This window comes from Cucumis sativus, chromosome 6, assembly GCF_000004075.3.
Source record: "Cucumis sativus cultivar 9930 chromosome 6, Cucumber_9930_V3, whole genome shotgun sequence".
Lineage (NCBI taxonomy): Eukaryota > Viridiplantae > Streptophyta > Magnoliopsida > Cucurbitales > Cucurbitaceae > Cucumis > Cucumis sativus.
The window spans coordinates 22,983,792-23,002,481 of record NC_026660.2 but is presented as its reverse complement, the minus strand read 5'-3'; the positions used below and the strand labels follow the sequence as shown (position 1 = coordinate 23,002,481).

The 18,690-nt window shown below is 30.3% G+C and overlaps 2 protein-coding genes across 2 annotated transcripts; both read left to right on the top strand.

Annotated features, from left to right (window-relative positions):
* Positions 1 to 7,675: 7,675 nt before the first annotated feature.
* On the top strand, positions 7,676 to 11,199 carry LOC101202774 (alpha carbonic anhydrase 7). Its single transcript, XM_004143230.3, has 7 exons — positions 7,676 to 7,927; positions 8,326 to 8,543; positions 8,647 to 8,753; positions 8,891 to 9,005; positions 9,650 to 9,814; positions 10,744 to 10,797; positions 10,880 to 11,199. The coding sequence occupies exons 1-7, from the start codon at positions 7,843 to 7,845 to the stop codon at positions 10,964 to 10,966; spliced, it is 831 nt and encodes a 276-aa protein (XP_004143278.1). The 5' UTR covers positions 7,676 to 7,842; the 3' UTR covers positions 10,967 to 11,199.
* A 981-nt stretch (positions 11,200 to 12,180) lies between these two features.
* On the top strand, positions 12,181 to 18,077 carry LOC101223046 (histidine--tRNA ligase, chloroplastic/mitochondrial). Its single transcript, XM_004143229.3, has 11 exons — positions 12,181 to 12,608; positions 12,697 to 12,792; positions 13,619 to 13,707; positions 13,913 to 14,042; positions 14,601 to 14,693; positions 14,826 to 14,900; positions 15,012 to 15,129; positions 15,212 to 15,354; positions 16,127 to 16,255; positions 17,511 to 17,674; positions 17,754 to 18,077. The coding sequence occupies exons 1-11, from the start codon at positions 12,261 to 12,263 to the stop codon at positions 17,890 to 17,892; spliced, it is 1,524 nt and encodes a 507-aa protein (XP_004143277.1). The 5' UTR covers positions 12,181 to 12,260; the 3' UTR covers positions 17,893 to 18,077.
* Positions 18,078 to 18,690: the final 613 nt, after the last annotated feature.

The window sequence follows — 18,690 nt, the reverse complement described above, 5'->3', positions numbered from 1 at the left end:
GTGTTGTGTTGTGTCTTCCTTGATAAGAGAGAGAGAGAGAGGTGGGAATATGCTTAAACAAAGACAGCCTTAATTCTTGGCTTTACACAAATCACTATTACAACACCCTTGCTTTATGTATTCAATTCTTTAATTTCTTAAAGTTATGTTTGAATTTGGTCTTACAAAACTACTTAATTAATTAATTAACCTTACCTTATTGAGGGCCATACCTTGAATGTGTTTCTTACATAGATTGTGGAGATCAGCAACCTCACTCACTCACTCATAGCCTTTCTTTTAAGATTGTGGATACCTAAGTTTTGATTAAATAACATAGTTCAATTGGTATCTTCTGTCTAAGGTAATTTTCAAATTATATGTTAGTGTATTAAGAAAAAAGTATTTAATTTGGTTTTGGATTAATAATGACTTCCACAACCTGCCCACTCCTTTGTTCTACTCTCTCTCTCTCTCTTTCTCCTAAACTTCACTTTATCAAAAACCAAAACAGAATTGAAATTCCCCAAATGCCAAAGCTCTCATGTTGCTACCCATTTAAATCCCTTCTAGAGAATGTAACTTACTCCTCGTGTCGGATATAGAAATTTTGTTCATTAGAGGCTTTACGATTCAATAAAAATAATCTTAAAAAATTAACAGTTAGGGATAACATTTATTTAGTTCAAACTTGGAGATAGGAAAGAAAATGAGAGAAAAGTAGAGTTAAGGATAACACATTCATATATAAACAAAGGTACAACCTCTCATTTATTAAGCATTTGTTCTTTGTTAGGGTTACCTTTTTGGCCTTTTGTTATGACTTGACTTCGTGAGATTAATGGAAGAAACTAACGGTATGTTTATACCAAAATATTTGAGAGAGATAAATTCCAAGAGTTGAGATGAATGGTTTTTGTTTTCGATAATCGATTTCTCACGCATTCCAACATCTTTCATGTTTTACGCCACATGAAAATTAGTTTTTAGTGATATAGGAAAAACATAGTTAAAACATAAAAATAACGCTATTAAAAGTATTTGTGATATTGAAACTCAACTAATATTCTTATTTCTTATACCGCCCATTTTAATATTTCTTTGTCTAACTTTGAGGGAAAGTTAGAATTGAAAACCATTTCTTAGCTGTTGTTTTGGTATAGAATTTATACTATTTGATTGTGGGGTATGAAGATTGGTGTAATTGTTTTTAATGAAAGATGATTGAATTAAAACTGTCAACAAAGTATCTTTGCTTAATACAGTCGTTTGAATTCTTTAAAAGATCATTTCTTTTGGCTAAGCGTGTATTAATGAATTGATAATACACATAATTAATTTAAGAAGCATAAATTATTGTTGGAAATGGGAGAGACTATTTGAATTAATAGTCTCCAGAAAAAAATTATATTTGAAAGTAATTATTTTCAGAATTTTATCTCGTAAAATTGAGGTTAATGTCTATTTAAACTATTTGATTTTGAAAAATTCTTATAAATAAAAAATATATATACTTACAAAATATAGCAAAAAAAAATTAAATTGTACAAATTGGATAAATTTTGTTATATTTTATTAATAGTTTTAATTTTTGTTATATTTGAAAATATTTTATTAAAAATGTTTAAAATACACTTTTAGAGGGTTTTAAATTTTATTTTTAGTGGTTATAAAGCGTATTAAATTTTCAGTGGATCCAATGACTAGAGTTGACAAAAAGGTTAGGATAAATTTTAATTATATCAATCATTTTAACACTTGTATATCAAGTTAGAAGTTAGAAGTTTATTTATTTACTATACTCCAAGGTAACAATATTTCATATCATTTGGATTGATGATAAAAAGGTGAGTTGTCAATGATGAAATTTATAGAAAGGATGTCATTGTTGATTGTTACTGTTTTAGAAAATAAAAATCAACTATCAACAATGAAATTGACATTTATTATGTGGAATCATGGTTTAAATCTTAGATATACACAATACACATTGTTGCTATTACAAATAATTAAATCCAACATAAGTTAAAAATAGCAAGATTTGTGCTGAGGTTTATTAGACCTAAAAATAGGCTTCTTTAGGCCCAAACACAAAATAAAGGTTAAAGTCCAGTTAGTTGGGTCAAAAGGCTATGTGGATCAATCAAGTCCAAATCCACAAAAGCCCATCAGAAAGCTTTATAAATAACATAGACTCTCCCTCATTTTGAGGGGTTAAGAGTTTTAAACAAAGTGTATTTTCTTCGCTTTGCTTGCACAATGTTTGAATTAGTTATAATTAATTAGCTATTTTAACTACTAAATCACCAAACAAATTAGGTGTATTTTAAAAAATACACCAATTTTGAAAATGAAAATATGATAGTCTACATTTGGGACGATTTATTCAATATTCTTTGTACACATAGTTTGTTAACGATTTATTCAAGATTCTTTGTACACATAGTTTGGTAGCCAAATCTCAACCATTTTATCAATATATTTGAAAAAGGATAGTTTATATCTTGCTATTTTTAGTTCGTGTCTTTTACACTTGTGAATCCCATGAAGAAGAAGGATGATAAGGAATGACAAACTGAATTTAAAAAAATTGTTTTTGTTATACATGTCGTAAATATTTTGACAGTTGGTTAGATTTATGAAGACTTTGCAATCAATTATGATTGGTTAGTTATTTAAAAGTTAGTGTGTATTTGCTCGAGATTTCGAATAAATGTAATTTGTGGAATTGAATTTTGTACATCACAATTTTATAGTATTTACTCATTTCACGTTTTCTCTCGAATACAAGATAAACACTTTATAACTTTTTAGTCTCCGGTCTTCGGGATGTTGTACTTCGATATTCTATAATCCAATGAAAGTTTAATATTCAAAATATTCAGTAAGTTTAATCTTCAAACTCTTCAGTATTTCAAAAGATGTCAATCTCGAGGTTGTTATGGACTTGCACGTCGCTTGTAAGAGTGTCTTGAGAGCTTGTAGAATGGTGTAGAAGGGTGAATTTTCAATTATTTAGAGCTTCAATTATTCTTTTAATCCAACATCTCCTTAAATTAATGGCAAATGTCTCATTTATAAAGAAATTTCATGGACTTTAAGTGGGCTTGGGCTCTATTTTTCTTTGGATCCATTTGCAGGTTGAACTTGGGCTTAGGCTCATTATCCTTGTTTGGCTCACTTTTCTATATATAGGGCCTGAATTGGGTCGGGTTTGAGAAAACCTAATTATTCAAACTCAATCAAATCATGATTATTTGTTGCAGTGATGACGTGACATAATTTAAGTGGTTAATTGTTGAATAACGTGCTAAGTAGATTCTAAAATTTTCCTAAATTAACCGATCAAAAAACTAACGTAAAATCAATAAATTCATAACAATACATGTAACATGAAACATTTTAACCATATATTTTTTGAAGTTTTATTAATCTATAATTTAAAAATATTTTTCATACCTAACATTCGAAACAATAAAAAAAAAAAAGAGTAAAAATCAGAAAACAATTAAAATTTTAACAAACAGACTGAAAAAAAAATTGCTCTTATTCAACCTGAAAATAGAAAAAAAAAACACATAAAAAACCATTAAAACCAATTTTTATTTTAAAGTTTGATGGAAATGAATTTGATTTAAAATACAGAATAAAAATAATGTTACGAAAACATTTAAAAGGAGAAGGAAAGAAAAGAGGCATAGTTCGTATCTTCCAAAGACGCACTCAAATAAGAACAAAAATTCTACCTTTTTATTTAAATTGTTTTAAATTCACTTTTTTCCCCCTAATCATAAATCCAATTGACCCCTATATTAAGTAACATTTGGTCAAAGTATAACATGGGAAGTAAATAATCAATAAAAAGTTAGGATAAAATATATTTTTCTTTCTCGATTTGGATCTAATGCTTATTTAGTTCATCATATTTTAAAACATAATTTTCTTTTAAATAGTTTTTTAAATTGACATGTTGTTTAATAATATGTGATTGGAAATAGAACAACGCGGTGTATGATTGAAAACATGACATCTTAAAAAAAAATGAAATTGTTCGATTTGTTCATTTAATTATTGTACTATATTTTTTTCTCACCCTCTATCTTTTGCTTTTTTTTCAATCAATCATCGTATCTTACGAATATTAAAAAATTCAAACTCTCAACCCTCTTCAAATTTAGACCCTTCCAAACAGACTAAACTCAAATTTTCTCTTATTTAATTAGCGATTCACCAATTAAACGTTGAATGTTTGAAAGTTATTTTAAATTCATCAAAACCACGTTAATATAGCTAAGAAATAAGTTCTTAATCATCGAAATTAATCCACTATAATTTACACAAATTATAAATACAAACTATAAACTATAAACTATAAAACCATTCAATTCAAACATAACAAATAAACAAATAAACAAACGAGAAACGAGACCAATTACATATCAAACTCCACTTACATATTTTTTAATTTTAGAGTCTAAATAAATTTAAAAATCGACCTATAAATGTAAAAATGCTATAGAAATATTATTAATTAAACTAGCATATGTTAGTTGTCTTTTGCATAACATTGGTCACGTTACAAGTTATTTATGAGATTGATTGGTATTTTAATACTATACTGCATGCTTTCTGGCTCTTTTTTCCTACAACTTATATTTAAAAATTATAAAATAGGAAAGAAGAAAGAAAGAGGATCTAATATATTCTAGAAGCTAAGTCCAATATTAATACTTTTGGGAAAAAGAGAAGTCCAATATTGTTGGATTGAATATATAAAATTATAAATGAGAAAAGTTTTATTCCCAAATTATTAATCAGAAGAAGCCAAATAATCAATAATTGTTAAAAAAATGTATTCAAAGGCTCAAAACGCCATCGTCTTGTCTTGTCTTAGCTTGCAAATGTTGACGCGTTGGATAACCTAACTTCCATGTAAAACTCTTTTCTATTCTATGTATTAATTTAAGATTCTAGAAACTTGAGAGGAGCAAGTGCACCCCCACTTTGTAATATAATACATTCCTAACAATAAACAAAATTAGATTTTTAATTTGTCACGCCAATCATTTTAAATATTTTATTTAGCATGCGAAATAAAATAAATTTTCTAAATTGCAAAAATAGCGATATGATAATAGAGTATAAAAATTTAAAACTGGCAATTTTTTGATAGCCCGTGATAATTAGGGTGTTTATAAAATATTTGAAAACCGAGTTGAAACCTAATTGAAACTGATTGTATGCGGTTCAGTTCAGTTTGTGTTACGTTGAAATTGCTTCTTATGCGGTCAGTTTGGATTAATGTTTTAAATTGATTATAAAATTGAATCGAACCGCTTCATTTAAAAAAATATATATATATTTATAAATGTTTTGTTTCTAAAACTCGGTTGAATATGTTAACTCGAGATCCACTAAAATCTAAAATAGATTGGGAAAATTTATAGAATTCGGTGCTTTGGTGGCCTGATATTGTCCAAAATTTAAAACAAAAAAACAAATGTTATCGAACTCGATGCTTTGGTGGCCTAAGATTATCTAGAAGTTAAACAGAACCAAAACTAAACCGCATATGCAGTTTGGTTTGGTTTCGTATGAGTTTTTTTTTTGTTTGCATTTTGCAGTTCGGTGCGGTTTTAGCTTGAAAATCGAACCGTGAACACCCCTAATGATAGCTCTATGATAGTCGTCTAATAACCGTCTGATATCACTAATTACTTGTTACATTTGCTATATTCACATGTAAAAAAAACTCATGTTACGAAAACTCAAGTACAATGAGTTGTTTTTTTCTAAATGTTTTTATCCTACGATGTAATTTATCTAAAATGAAATATTTTATTTAATATATTTAATGATAATTTCACACACGTTGAAATAATCTATTTTCATAAATTTTATTGATAGTTTACGTTTTTTTGTACTCGACATCAACAAATTATTTATTATACTGTAAATATTTTTTATATATATAATTTTTAAATTTCTTATAAAAAAGCAATATATATAATATAATTAATAAATATTTTAACTTGTTGAAGTTTTCTTTATAAAATTGAGATTACAAAACTTTAATCGTCACCAAGATATTTTGATTCTTGATTAGAATGGTTGAATTTTTACTCCTACGAAGCTTGATATATATATTCTCACAAACACAAATGTTTCAAAGAATAATTTACTTTTGGACTAAATACAAAGGACACATTATAGTAAAATATACATAAACTTTGTTTAGAAAACAATAAAAATATGAACTTAATACACAATTTAAACAAAGTAAATTTGAATAATATGAAGTAAAAAAATTGAAACAGAAACTAAAAAGCCATAAAAAAAAGTATATTAGTAAATTATAGGTTTCAATTATGCATACAAACTTTAAAATGTTACATTACTGATAAGTTTCGAATAGTTCTAGAAAAATAAATAAAATATAAAATTTTAGAGAAGTATTGTTTATTAGAATGTGAAAATCTGAGATACACAGACGACTTTAGTTGCATTAAATTTTAATTAGGTTGAAAATTAAGATATTTGATGTCACTATACCAGCTTTAAAAAGGAAGAATTATACCAAATATATGATTCGCTATCATTTCTAATTGGATGAATATTTTAATCTTGATTTAGAGCCATCATCATTAATTTTGTTACCAAATGCATCAATGTGTGCTATGCTTTTATTTTAATCATTTAATAAATTTGACACCAACTTCTTCATTTTAAATTCTAAATGTTTTGTTAATTATTATTCGTTAAATCTAATTAAAACAATCAATCAACTATTTACTCTTTATACAACAAAATTACTAAAATAAAAAGTTTAAAGAAAGATAAATATTTTACTTTTGATAATTTTTTTTTAAATTTACGTTAACATTCAATTAAATGGTCAGTTTTCATTTTAGTGTTTAATAATAAAGTTGTCAATTTTCTTTCTAAATTATTATTATTTTTAATACATAAGAGAAAATTTGACCCACCTCAATTATTTTATAAATTATTCTTAGAAAAAGAAAATTACAAGTAAACGTGAAGGTTGCACGCTTACATCTCCTTCTCTTCGTTCTTTATGTTCTTCTAATTATTATATTTCATATTCAAACTTGAGGAATTAGTTCATGTCACAGTTCTTTTTTCGAGTTGAAAAAAATTGAAGTGGGTCAAAATTGTACACAAACAAAAGCTTTTAAACAAAAACAACATTAATAAAATAACAAAATATATGTGTTAAAAAGGAAGTGAAACAAATAATTAGTAATTAAATTTAAGAAAAATCTTAATCAATTCTATTACTTCCTCCCTCGAATAAATAATTGGTAAACCAATATCATTTTAACATGAGATATAACTACAAAGACTATCTTTAAATTCTACAAATAATATGTTCATCAAAAGTAATTAAACTCATGAAATAAAATATATTAAACTTTAACATAGATATTTATATTTTGTATATATTTTAAAAAGATAACCATTTAAAAAGTTTTCTTAAAAGATGAATTTTGGAGTTGAAATAAAGTTTTTTATTATGGATAAGTGTTAGAAATAATATTGGGTAGAGGTTAACCAAATTTATTTAATAGGAAAAAATAAAAAGGATAAAAAAGCAAAAGGAGTCAAAAAAGCATATGAAAATGACTACCAAAGTCCCAACAGAATCAGCGCTTCCCGCTTTCTTCTTTCTTCCTTTTTCTTTTCTCCTTTTCCTTTTTATTACCAACTTTAAGCTTTCATTCTGAACCTCCCTAGAAATTTCCCCACCGTTCTCTCTTCCCATCTTTATTTAATTCTCATAATCTAATACAACGATTCCACACTCCTTCATCTTCCTAATCATCTCATCGATTTTGTTAAACCATGCAATTTTGTAGTACACCCATCGTTTTCTTCTTCATTTTGTTGTATTTCATTCATTCATCTTCAATCTCAGCTCAAGAAGTTGGTAAGCTATTCACCGCTACCCCTATATCTGTCTACATTGCTGGATTTTGTAATTGCTGACTCTGTCCATTTCTTAATCGATGAGGGCGGTTGTCTTCTGAATCTTTTGGTGTATGTATTTCATTTCACTGTGTAAGAATCGGCGTTAGGTTTTTTGAGATGGAAGATGTAGTTTGTTTGGATTGATTATTTACACCGTTTTAGTCAACTCTTCACTGCAGCAACATTGTTTTGATTTCTGTTCTTGTGTTTAGATCGTATGTTTAGGTTTCTATTTAATCGACGTATTGTTTTCATCTGAATTGTTAAGATTTGTAAAATTAGTTGTAAAATCTTGAGATGGAAGCTAGAGTTGGGCTTAAATGTTGACATCTGTATTTCATAATCGTTGGGTTGCAGAGGACGAGAGAGAATTTGATTATGCAGAAGGGAGTCAGAAAGGGCCAGGACATTGGGGGGAGATAAAGAAAGAGTGGGAAGCTTGTAATAATGGGGATTTGCAATCTCCCATAGATTTATCAAGCCAGAGAGTGAAGATTGTTCCTCAGTTGGGAGAGCTAAAGAGAAGCTATTATCCTTGCAATGCAACCGTCAAAAATAGGGGCCATGATATTTCTGTAAGAAAATTGACAGATCCTTTCTTTGTTTATCTATGTTTATATTGTTTAATTTGCCTAACCCTCTGCTTTTGCTTAATGTGGCTGTGGAATGTGGATGCAGGTATATTGGTATGGTAAGCCAGGATCAATTGAGATAAACGGGGACGTTTATGATCTTCAACAATCCCATTGGCACTCGCCTTCAGAGCATTCCGTCAATGGAAGAAGGTATTTCTTTTGAATAAAAAAGATGTTACAAAACAAAACCATCTTATTTTGACCCTGAAATTAGTAAAAAGGATATTACAAAACAAACCCATCATATGATTCTAAATTGTTGATGATTAACATCGTCAACCCATCAGGTATGACTTGGAACTCCACATGGTTCACCAAAGTTCTGATCCCACCGTGAAGAACAAGATTGCTGTTGTTGGTCAACTCTATACAATTGGCCAACCAGACCCTTTTATCACACAGGTAAATCACCTCTATACATAATACCATATTCTTAATCCAATCCAATTCAAATGGTTTGATTATAAGCTTGTATAGGTTTTAGTGATTTCAACTCATGTTTTCTGTGGTTTAGTAATCCAATCCAATTCAAATAGTTCAATTATAAACTTGTACAGGTTGTAGTGATTTCAACTCCTGTTTTTTGTGGTTTAGTTCTAGATTTTCCAAAAATTAATTTTTGTTACAATTCGAACTAACACAAATTATTAAGCAGAAGGATCCATCGTCACGATTAGAGTAGTTAATTATCCACGTGTCTCTTGAAAATTGATTTTAATGTATGATTCTTTTCTGTTCTTTTTAGCTCACCAACATTATTTTCTTGAAGCAAAGATGTTATGTCTCATTAAGTATAATATAATGTTGAATGACATTTGTGATAATTTGTCTATAAATTCAATGACTATGACAACTATTATTTTATTTCTTCAAACGGTTTAGTTTTAAATGAAGTACTCAAACAATCCCAATTCAAATATCGTGGTATTAGATTTGAACATTTGGTTCAAAGGAGTTTATTAATTTTAATAACAAACATTCATTGCATAAAAAGCTCATTTCTCTTATTTATCAAAAGTACAAACTCAACTTTTCTTGACGTTTAGTTGAGTAGGGAAATTCTTGGCATGGTTGATCGGAAGCATGAAAAGAAGGTGGGAGTGATGAATCCCGCAGATATCAAGTTTGGTGGAAAAAAGTACTACAGATACCTTGGTTCCCTCACTGTTCCTCCTTGTACTGAAGGTGTAATATGGACCATGAACAAGAAGGTAACTAAGAATTTATCTACTCTAAGCAATTTGATACTATGGACACCAAAAGTAAATTGGATAGTTGAAAAATATGTGAAATGATAAATAATATCCTTCAACTATGACTAACGTTATTAAATTCAGGAATAGCTAACATAACAAAAACAACACTGCTTCGATAACCCAGTTTGGCAAATACGACCTACATTAATAATTTATCATCATAACTTAACCGTATAAACTCAGGCTCTCCTGACGGTAAACTTGAATCTCCTCGAAGATCTGAATTCATTGACCGTAAGACAATTATCTCAGCAGCCTTCATTCTTATTTCTTATCAATTGATACCCTGTCAAATCCCTTGACTATCTTCAATAATCTGTCATAATGTAGAAGGTAATCAGTTTACTTTCGTACAAATTCTTTACAAAAAAATATGAACTTTTGAATCACAACTGTGAAGAATAATTTTACATTAATGGAACTTGTGCTCTTTAAAGAGCCAAAAAGAATAATTTACAATAAAATATCCCTAAATATGATAAATATCTTCTTCTTTAAATGAGATATTTAAGGAAGATCTTTTAACTCCTTATTAAAAGATATTGATAAATGATCCTAAACATAAAGAGATATTTTATCTTTCTTTAATAAAAATAAAACTAATTTCATATTTATAAAAAAAATCTTACAATAGTCCTTATTAACTATGTCAAGATGCACTAGTCAAACATATTCATATCAAACTAATAAACGATTGTTTGCTGCGATGGTTAGAGTAGAATTGTCCTAGTTGTGCTAACAAATAATGAAAATGAGTTTGATACCTCAAATTGAATACGTTGAAGTTAGTTCTCATCTTGTCGAGTTTGTTAAAATCTTTTCAACTCGATTGTAGTTCAACTAGCATTGAATCTTATTGGAATTTTTAAATGGTAATGCAACAGATTAGGACAGTGTCAAGGGAGCAAGTGAGACTTCTCAGAGAGGCTGTTCATGATGTAAGAAGCTCACTTCTTGCTTTTATTACAAAGTTTTGATGAATTTGTTGCTTGAAACATTTTGGGCTGTATTTTTTTGCAGTATGCAGAGTTCAATGCAAGGCCATTGCAGCCACTCAATAGTCGGGAAATCGGTCTCTATCGACCAATTCAAAGAACCAGATCTTGATCATTTAGATATCACCTCTTTCACTATGTCTCAAAAAAAAATTCTTATACTATTGGGGTATGGTACTTTTTTTGTTCATAGTGTAATTTTGGCCTCGTAGATACTTCTTTTACGGTGGTGAACCTCACCACAGTTTCAAAAGGATGTCGGTGTGGCCATTCGTTAATGATAATTATACTGCGATAGTATATGAAATTTTATCCAATCATCTCTCTCACTCTTGTTTTTCTTTTCTTTTGATGAGTTAAACAATATTGTTTTAGTTTCAGTGATTGGACTTTGATGACATATATTTTGTTCTGAACATCATAGCCTAAACAATGTCTGGATATGCTATTTTATAAATATGTTTATAAACATGTTGGTGAAAATATCACTGTTTATCATAGTAGTTTTAGTCATTTGACTTAATCTAAGCCTCAAATAAATCCGCTAGTGTTTAGAAAGGGACGACCATAAATCACCACCTAAAACCAATATTGGTTATTTGATATTTTTTTTTTAGTAAAAGCAAACAATAATAACCATGTATTTTAAGATTAAATAAATAGATCTAAATAGTAGGAGTTTTTCTATTTTTTAAGGAACTCAATGATTTATTACGCCTCACAATTTCCTTCAAAATTTGTAAAGGAATTTTTCCCTTCCAAATATTGAAAAAAACTGTAATTTTAAAGACTATCGGGCGTCTTTTTACCGATAAATTCAATTTTGATGATTTATTTTTATTTAAACTGATGTTTCTCCAAAAAAAAAAACTTCAAACAATAGACAAACATTCACAATTTTTGGTGGTATTAAAATAGAAAGAAAAATGGTAAAAAATGACCAAATGTTATTCATTCTGTTTTTAGTTTTTTTAGTGCATGGTAAATAGTTTATTTTATTTTTTATTGTTTTTCTTAAACTCCAATAAACAACTTTTCTAAAAAAACACAAATAATATATATATTTTTTTCTTATCAATATTAGAACATTTTCATATTTCTCTAAAAAAAATCACTAAACAAATTTAAATTAAGCAGATATTAATTTCTAATTGAATTGAATTTGATTCTTGTTGTAAGACAATTACAAAATAAACTTAATTTACATAAACTATAATTTTTAAAAGACAAAAGGTTCGAATGTTCTGACGTGACAACGTCTTAATTGAATTAATCATGTAACAAAATTTCAAATTACACGTTGAATTTATTAAATCTTAAGAAAAAGGAAAAGGGCTGTAAATTCATTTTTGTAAGTATAACACAACTAGGCGCCACTTTGCTGCTTCGTTCCATCGTCGACCACCATGGCTGCGAAGCCTTCTTCACTCCTTATCTTCCAACCTAGCCTCAATCTTCGTTTGAAACCCTTCATTTTCTCTTCCTCATCACTCGCTTTCAGTATCATTCTCAGATTCCCCTTTCCTAAACCCTCATTCTTCCTCAACCGCAACTTTCACTCTTCTCTCACCGCCGTCTCTTCCGCTCAGTCTGTTAGCGACGGCGGAACCACTGGCGGCAGATCGGGGGCGCTTTCTCCGGCGCCGACCACTGAAGAATTGCAGAGAATCGATGTTAACCCTCCCAAGGGAACCAGGGATTTTCCACCTGAAGATATGCGACTCCGTAACTGGCTGTTCAATAATTTCAGAGAGGTTGCATATACTGTTGTTTCGCATTGTAGTTTGGTTAGTGATTTTTGCTTCTTTTTTTCATTCGTTTTTAGTTTTTGTCGTTGATTAGGTTTCGCGAGTGTATGGATTTGAGGAGGTTGATTATCCGGTTCTCGAGTCGGAGGCGCTGTTTATAAGGAAAGCTGGTGAAGAAATAAGAGACCAGGTTTCAATCCCTATACTAATTTCTTAAACTAATTTATTGAATTTAGCCCAAAATCTTCATGCTTCAGAAAAAATAAAAGAAAAAGAGAATGAGTAGAACGGCGCCTGTAATTTATTCTTGAACTTATTGAGTATGAGTAATCGGCTGTAATTTCCTGCTTGAATTCAAAAAGAATATTCCTTACGCAAACTATACAAAGAAGAGGGCACTTAATTTATAAAGAACCAAATGAAATCCCAATATCTGATTCTTACATTATTAGATCAAAACAACTAAATGAAAGAAATAATATTCTTTCCCATTTCTGTTTAACGATTTGTGAAGCAAGTCAGTGCAGCATTAAACTAAACTATTGAAGTTATTTATGTTTGGTGCGAGTTTGATAGGGTAGCCGGTAGTATGCCTTGAGAATTCCACATTGGAAAAACAAGGGGACTCATACTCTTTATATGATAGATGGACTGCTCTCATTGCCATTTGGTTTTGAAATGGAACCCATTCTCTAAAATAGTATGAGTTATACTAACAGTGTTTTCCAGCAACGAAATTTTTTGGAATTGAGTTATTAACAAACATTACTAACATGTTATCTTACACTGTCCATCTTTGACTTAAAGCTGACAATTACATGAAATCTAGATTATACAGCATTTTGGAGTTTGTTTTATACATGTTGCAAACTATTTGGGCTTGTATCCTGTGCACATTCATCTTCTTCCTACCTCCACCCTATTCATATTTTGCCTCTTCATAAGGGACATTTTTGGCATTACACTTTATACATGTTTTTCAAATTGTCTTTAATTTGTGCTCTTTCTTTTTGTAGCTCTATTGTTTTGAAGATCGGGGGAATCGTCGAGTTGCTTTGAGGCCTGAGCTTACCCCTTCCTTGGCGAGATTGGTGATCCAGAAAGGGTATTTTTCTTTAAAAGCAACATGTTTCCATTTATCTTGGAACGTGTTTGCTATATTCTACCACTTTTTTTTTGTCTATTTTAGAAGGGAAAAAAATTATAATCACGTGTGTGTAAATTTAATATTTGTCTATTTATTTGTTTAAATTATCTTTGCATCCAGGTACAGATGCCAGATTTTGATCTCCATCTTTCTTTCTGTCCAGAAAATCTTTGTCCCTTCCAATAAAATGGTTTGCCATAGGGCAATGCTGGCGGTATGAGAGAATGACTAGAGGTCGGCGTCGTGAGCATTACCAATGGAATATGGATATCCTTGGTGTACCTGGGGTTACGGTATGAGAATTTTAGTATATGGCATTAGTTTTCTTTTAATTTTTTAAAAATATATGTGTGTGTATTTTATAGCTGAAAGAAGTTTCTGCCTTCTTAGGCAGCAGCTTTGGGCTCTAGATTTTAGTGAAATGAATATAGCTTATGAAGGTTTCTCATAGAAAACAGTTTCTCATAAAAATATCGTGTTTGATGAGTTAGTTTTTTTTTTTTCGAGCACCAATGCAGATGATAGCAAGTACTTGTCAAATGGGATTTTTAGTCATTTTTTCTGTGGATATTTTTGTTAGTCAGACTATCACTCTTCTCAAGTGTTTGTGGGTTCAGAGGATGCAATTTAGTTTAACAAAACAAATATATAACTTGTTTGAAGTCATCTAGCCATCTAGTCATCTTGACATGGTCTGGTACTGGTTGTTATAAAGTTTACTCTTTGGTACCTGGCTTGAATTGAATGTTAAAACTTTTTTGAACAGGGTAGGGTACCTTTTTCTTTGCATACAAATATATATGTGTGCTCATTATCTTCGTTCATTTATTTTTGATCTAATCTTTTTATAGGCTGAAGCAGAGCTGCTATCTTCAATTGTTACGTTTTTCAAGAAAGTTGGAATTACAGCATCAGATGTTGGATTTAAGGTTTCCAGTCGAAAGGTATTTTCTCCGTGCATCTTGTGTGATCATTCCAATAAATGTACTAATGTAGTTATTGAATGTTCAATAGTGAACAAAGATTTTTGTAGTTTCAGTCGCTGTAAATGCCTAATGTTTTTAGTTTGATGTTAGGTTTTGCAAGATGTCCTTAAATGCTATGGAATACCTCAAAATATGTTTGGCAAGGTTTGCATCATCATAGACAAGGTTGGTATCGATTACTCAAGTTCCATTAACTTTTATTTGCTTTTGCAGTGCGTCAGGATGTAATTATTTCTTCTGTCTCTGTTTCCCTCTGGCTCTTAATCTTATTAACAGATAGAGAAAATTCCATTGGATGAGATGAAGAAGGAACTGAAGGTTGTGGGCGTATCAGAGGATGCTATTGAGGAGCTCTTGCAAGTTCTTTCAGTAAAGTCTTTGACAAAGTTAGAAGGTTATTTTCTGCAAATGGTTAAGTCTTTGACCAATTAGTTGAAAGGGATTCAAATTGGAGTGTGATTGTTATTCTTGCATAGAGGTACTTGGAGGTGGTGGTGAAGCGTTGTCTGATCTGAAGCAGCTTTTTTCCCTTGCTGAAAAGTTTGGTTATTCTGACTGGATCCAATTTGATGCTTCCATTGTTCGTGGGCTTGCCTATTACACTGGTATTGTTTTTGAGGTTAGTTTTGTTGTTAGTATTGATGTTCACTTTTCCCATGAACTTGTTTGTCTTGTTTATTTGACTTGTCTTCATTGGCATAGGTTTAACATATGTTATATGTCTAACTGAAATAATGCCACGTCCCACACTTTGAACTACAGTGAGCTACATATTCTCATTATAATAAATTAAAGAAATAAAGGGAAAAAAACTACAGCTATTATATCTGTAACTGTTTCCTGAGTTAATTTTATACCAGCATGTAAACGGAATAAATAAAGGTAAATCATCTCATTAAATAGCCACAATCCCCAATTGGAAGTCTAATGCTATAAAGTATATGAAAATTTGTACATCAAATATTTTGTAATATGTTTATGTAATTGCTAGTAAAATCTGATATGTGGCTAAGGAATGGATTTGTAACAGTATATGTTTTCATGATTTTTGTAGTATATTATCAAGCAGAATTGCTGCATTCGCACATAAATAGAGAATAAAATTATATCTTTCATCAAATTTCTTTTTTCCAGAGCATCCATTATTGTTCACTTCTATTTCTTTTCCTTGTTTCTTTGGTGAATATTTCTTCTTAAACTCTCTTCATTTAGTTAAAAGTTTAGTTACATTTATTTCTTGCTTATTGTTTAAGGGAAATAATTGGTAAAGTGATAAAAAGCTCTCTCTCTGTCTTCCCTCTTTTGTCCTTGTATCAGTTAAATTGAAGAAAAGCTAAATGTCATGAAAATTGCTCTTTTGGTTAATTTTAATAATAAAGACGCTGTTTCAGGGCTTTGACAGAGGGGGTAAGCTGCGAGCCATATGCGGTGGAGGTAGGTATGATCGTTTGCTTTCTACATTTGGTGGCGATGATATTCCTGCTTGTGGCTTCGGGTTTGGTGATGCTGTTATTGTAGAGGTAAGTTTTAAGCTGATCTTTGCATCTTTACACAATCATAAAATTCTACGGCACATTATTCCTGTGCTGCAGTTTTCTTACTTCAATTATTAATGTTATGCTTTATGATCAGCTCTGTTTGACTATTTATTTAATAACCAGACCACCTTGAAGTGGCCCATAGTTATGAATCTTATGGTTCAACATGTAGGCCGTTTATCTTATGTATTATATGTAGCACACTAACTTCTTGATATCAAATCTTTTAGGAGTCATTGGTTTTTTGGTAGATTTAGTTGCGTGCATACATTAATGATTAACTCACATAACATGCTTTCGAAAAGTAGGAAAATTTTATTCTCTTTTACTTGGGGAGGTTAATTTTATTCAGAAGTAAACTTCCAATTTTGTCTCATTGAGTTTCAAACAAGGGGTGAAACCAATACATTCTCGAAATTTAGAACATTGAACAGGTTGATGATCACATGGATTGAAATTTCTTGGGCAAAATTCTTGAGGACTTAGGTCAGGCGTTGTGCCTGGATGGTTAAATTTTTTTTACCTAATTATGGAAGTCCTAAAAATAAGATTCTTGCTCCAAGAGGTCTTAAGCTAGGGGAACCTCTCCTTTCTTTTTCTTGGTCGTAGTGGATGTTTTAAGCAAAGTGGTTTTCAAACGTGTTGAAGGGATTTGAAGTGGGTAAGGATAAATTGACTCTCTCCCATCTCCAATGTACCAATTCGCTGATAATATTATATTCTTTTGTTTGGGAAATGACAAACAACCATTTTTGCCGAAACTGCTATGTCCCACCACAAGAACACTCAGAATTAACTTCTAATTAGGTTGAAACCAAGGAAAGCAATGAAACTGAGTTGGTTCCACCCACTGCCAACTGTATCTGTTTGTTGGTTCAAGTTATTTAAATCGTCCGAGGAAAGAACCAAATCATTTAAACCTCTACGCGGAAACCATCAGGGGTTGACCTAGTGGTAAAATCGAAAACATTAATCTAAATACAAGGCTAAGCAGTCATGAGTTCAATCCATGATGACGACCTACCAAAGGATTAACATCTTATGAGTTTTCTTGACACTCAAATATTGTAGTGTTAGACGGGTTGTCTTGTGAGATTAGTGTGCGTAAACTGATTTGGACAAAAGGATTTATTTTAATCACATTCTTCAACAAATACATACACCTTTTGTCCATACTTCTCTATAGGTAGGATTTGATAAATTTGGTTTTGCTGTTGGGCGTGGGATTTGGTTGTAGTTGCTCAAGGAAAAGAAGTTGCTGCCGGAACTGAATGCTGAAGTAGAGAACATAGTTTGTGCTTTGGATCCTGATCTTCAAGGTGCGGCTTCGAAAGTTGCTACCATTCTCAGGGAGAAAGGCCAAACTGTTGATTTGGTCTTGGAGAACAAACCTCTCAAATGGTATCATTCACAAAACTCAATCGACTCCGTCAAAATTATCACTTTTCTTATCCACACTGCTTTGCTTAATTATTTGTAGGGTGTTCAAACGAGCGACGCGGATAAACGCTCGCCGGTTGATACTAGTTGGAAGTTCAGAATGGGAACGAGGAATGGTCGGAGTTAAAGATCTTTCCTCAGGCGAACAACGTGATGTCAAACTTGATGAACTCGACTAATTCAACCTTCATTCTTTTCTTCTTCTTCTTCTGTAGATTTATTTATTTAGGGAAATAGTTTCAAAACTTCAATTTTACATTTTCCATTCTTAGATTATTGTGTATTGAAACGGTTACTGATGGGGATACATCAATGCTATGTTCAATTACAAGTTTAGTTTTTGAATTTTGATAGTTGTGTTCAATCGGTCCTCTTACTTTAAAAGGGTTTATTATCTGTTCTTAAACTCCCAATTTTGTATTAATAGATTTTTAAATTTTAGAGAGAGGTTTGTAAGAAGCTCATAAATTTTTATCTTTCATTATCAATAAATTTCTTTTTCTTTTTAATTTGTAGAGGAAACAATCATATGGTTAAATTTGAAAAGAATGGATATCACCTGGCAATATTCAAAGGTAAATAAAAAGGAAAGTGATTAAAAAAAAGGTTATTTGGATTTTCAATTTTGAAAATGAACTCTTTTGTATATATAATTGTTTATGCTTTTTGGGACTCCTTAGTAGATGAAAGGAAACAAATGGCCCTATTTTAGTCCAATCCGTAAACTTTGAATTATGAAGAAAAGAACTCATGTACTTTGTTGGAATTGGTTAAGATTCTCAAACATTTAGAATTTGAAAACATAAATATATTTTATGTTTTTATATTTGTGTTTGGTAGCATATTTATTACTTGAATTCTAATTTAAATAATTGTTTTAAATGTATTTGGTAATTGGTACTATACACTATACAATGAAAATGCATTTATTTAACATAATAAATTTGATATAAGAAATAATACAGATTTCTTTCCTA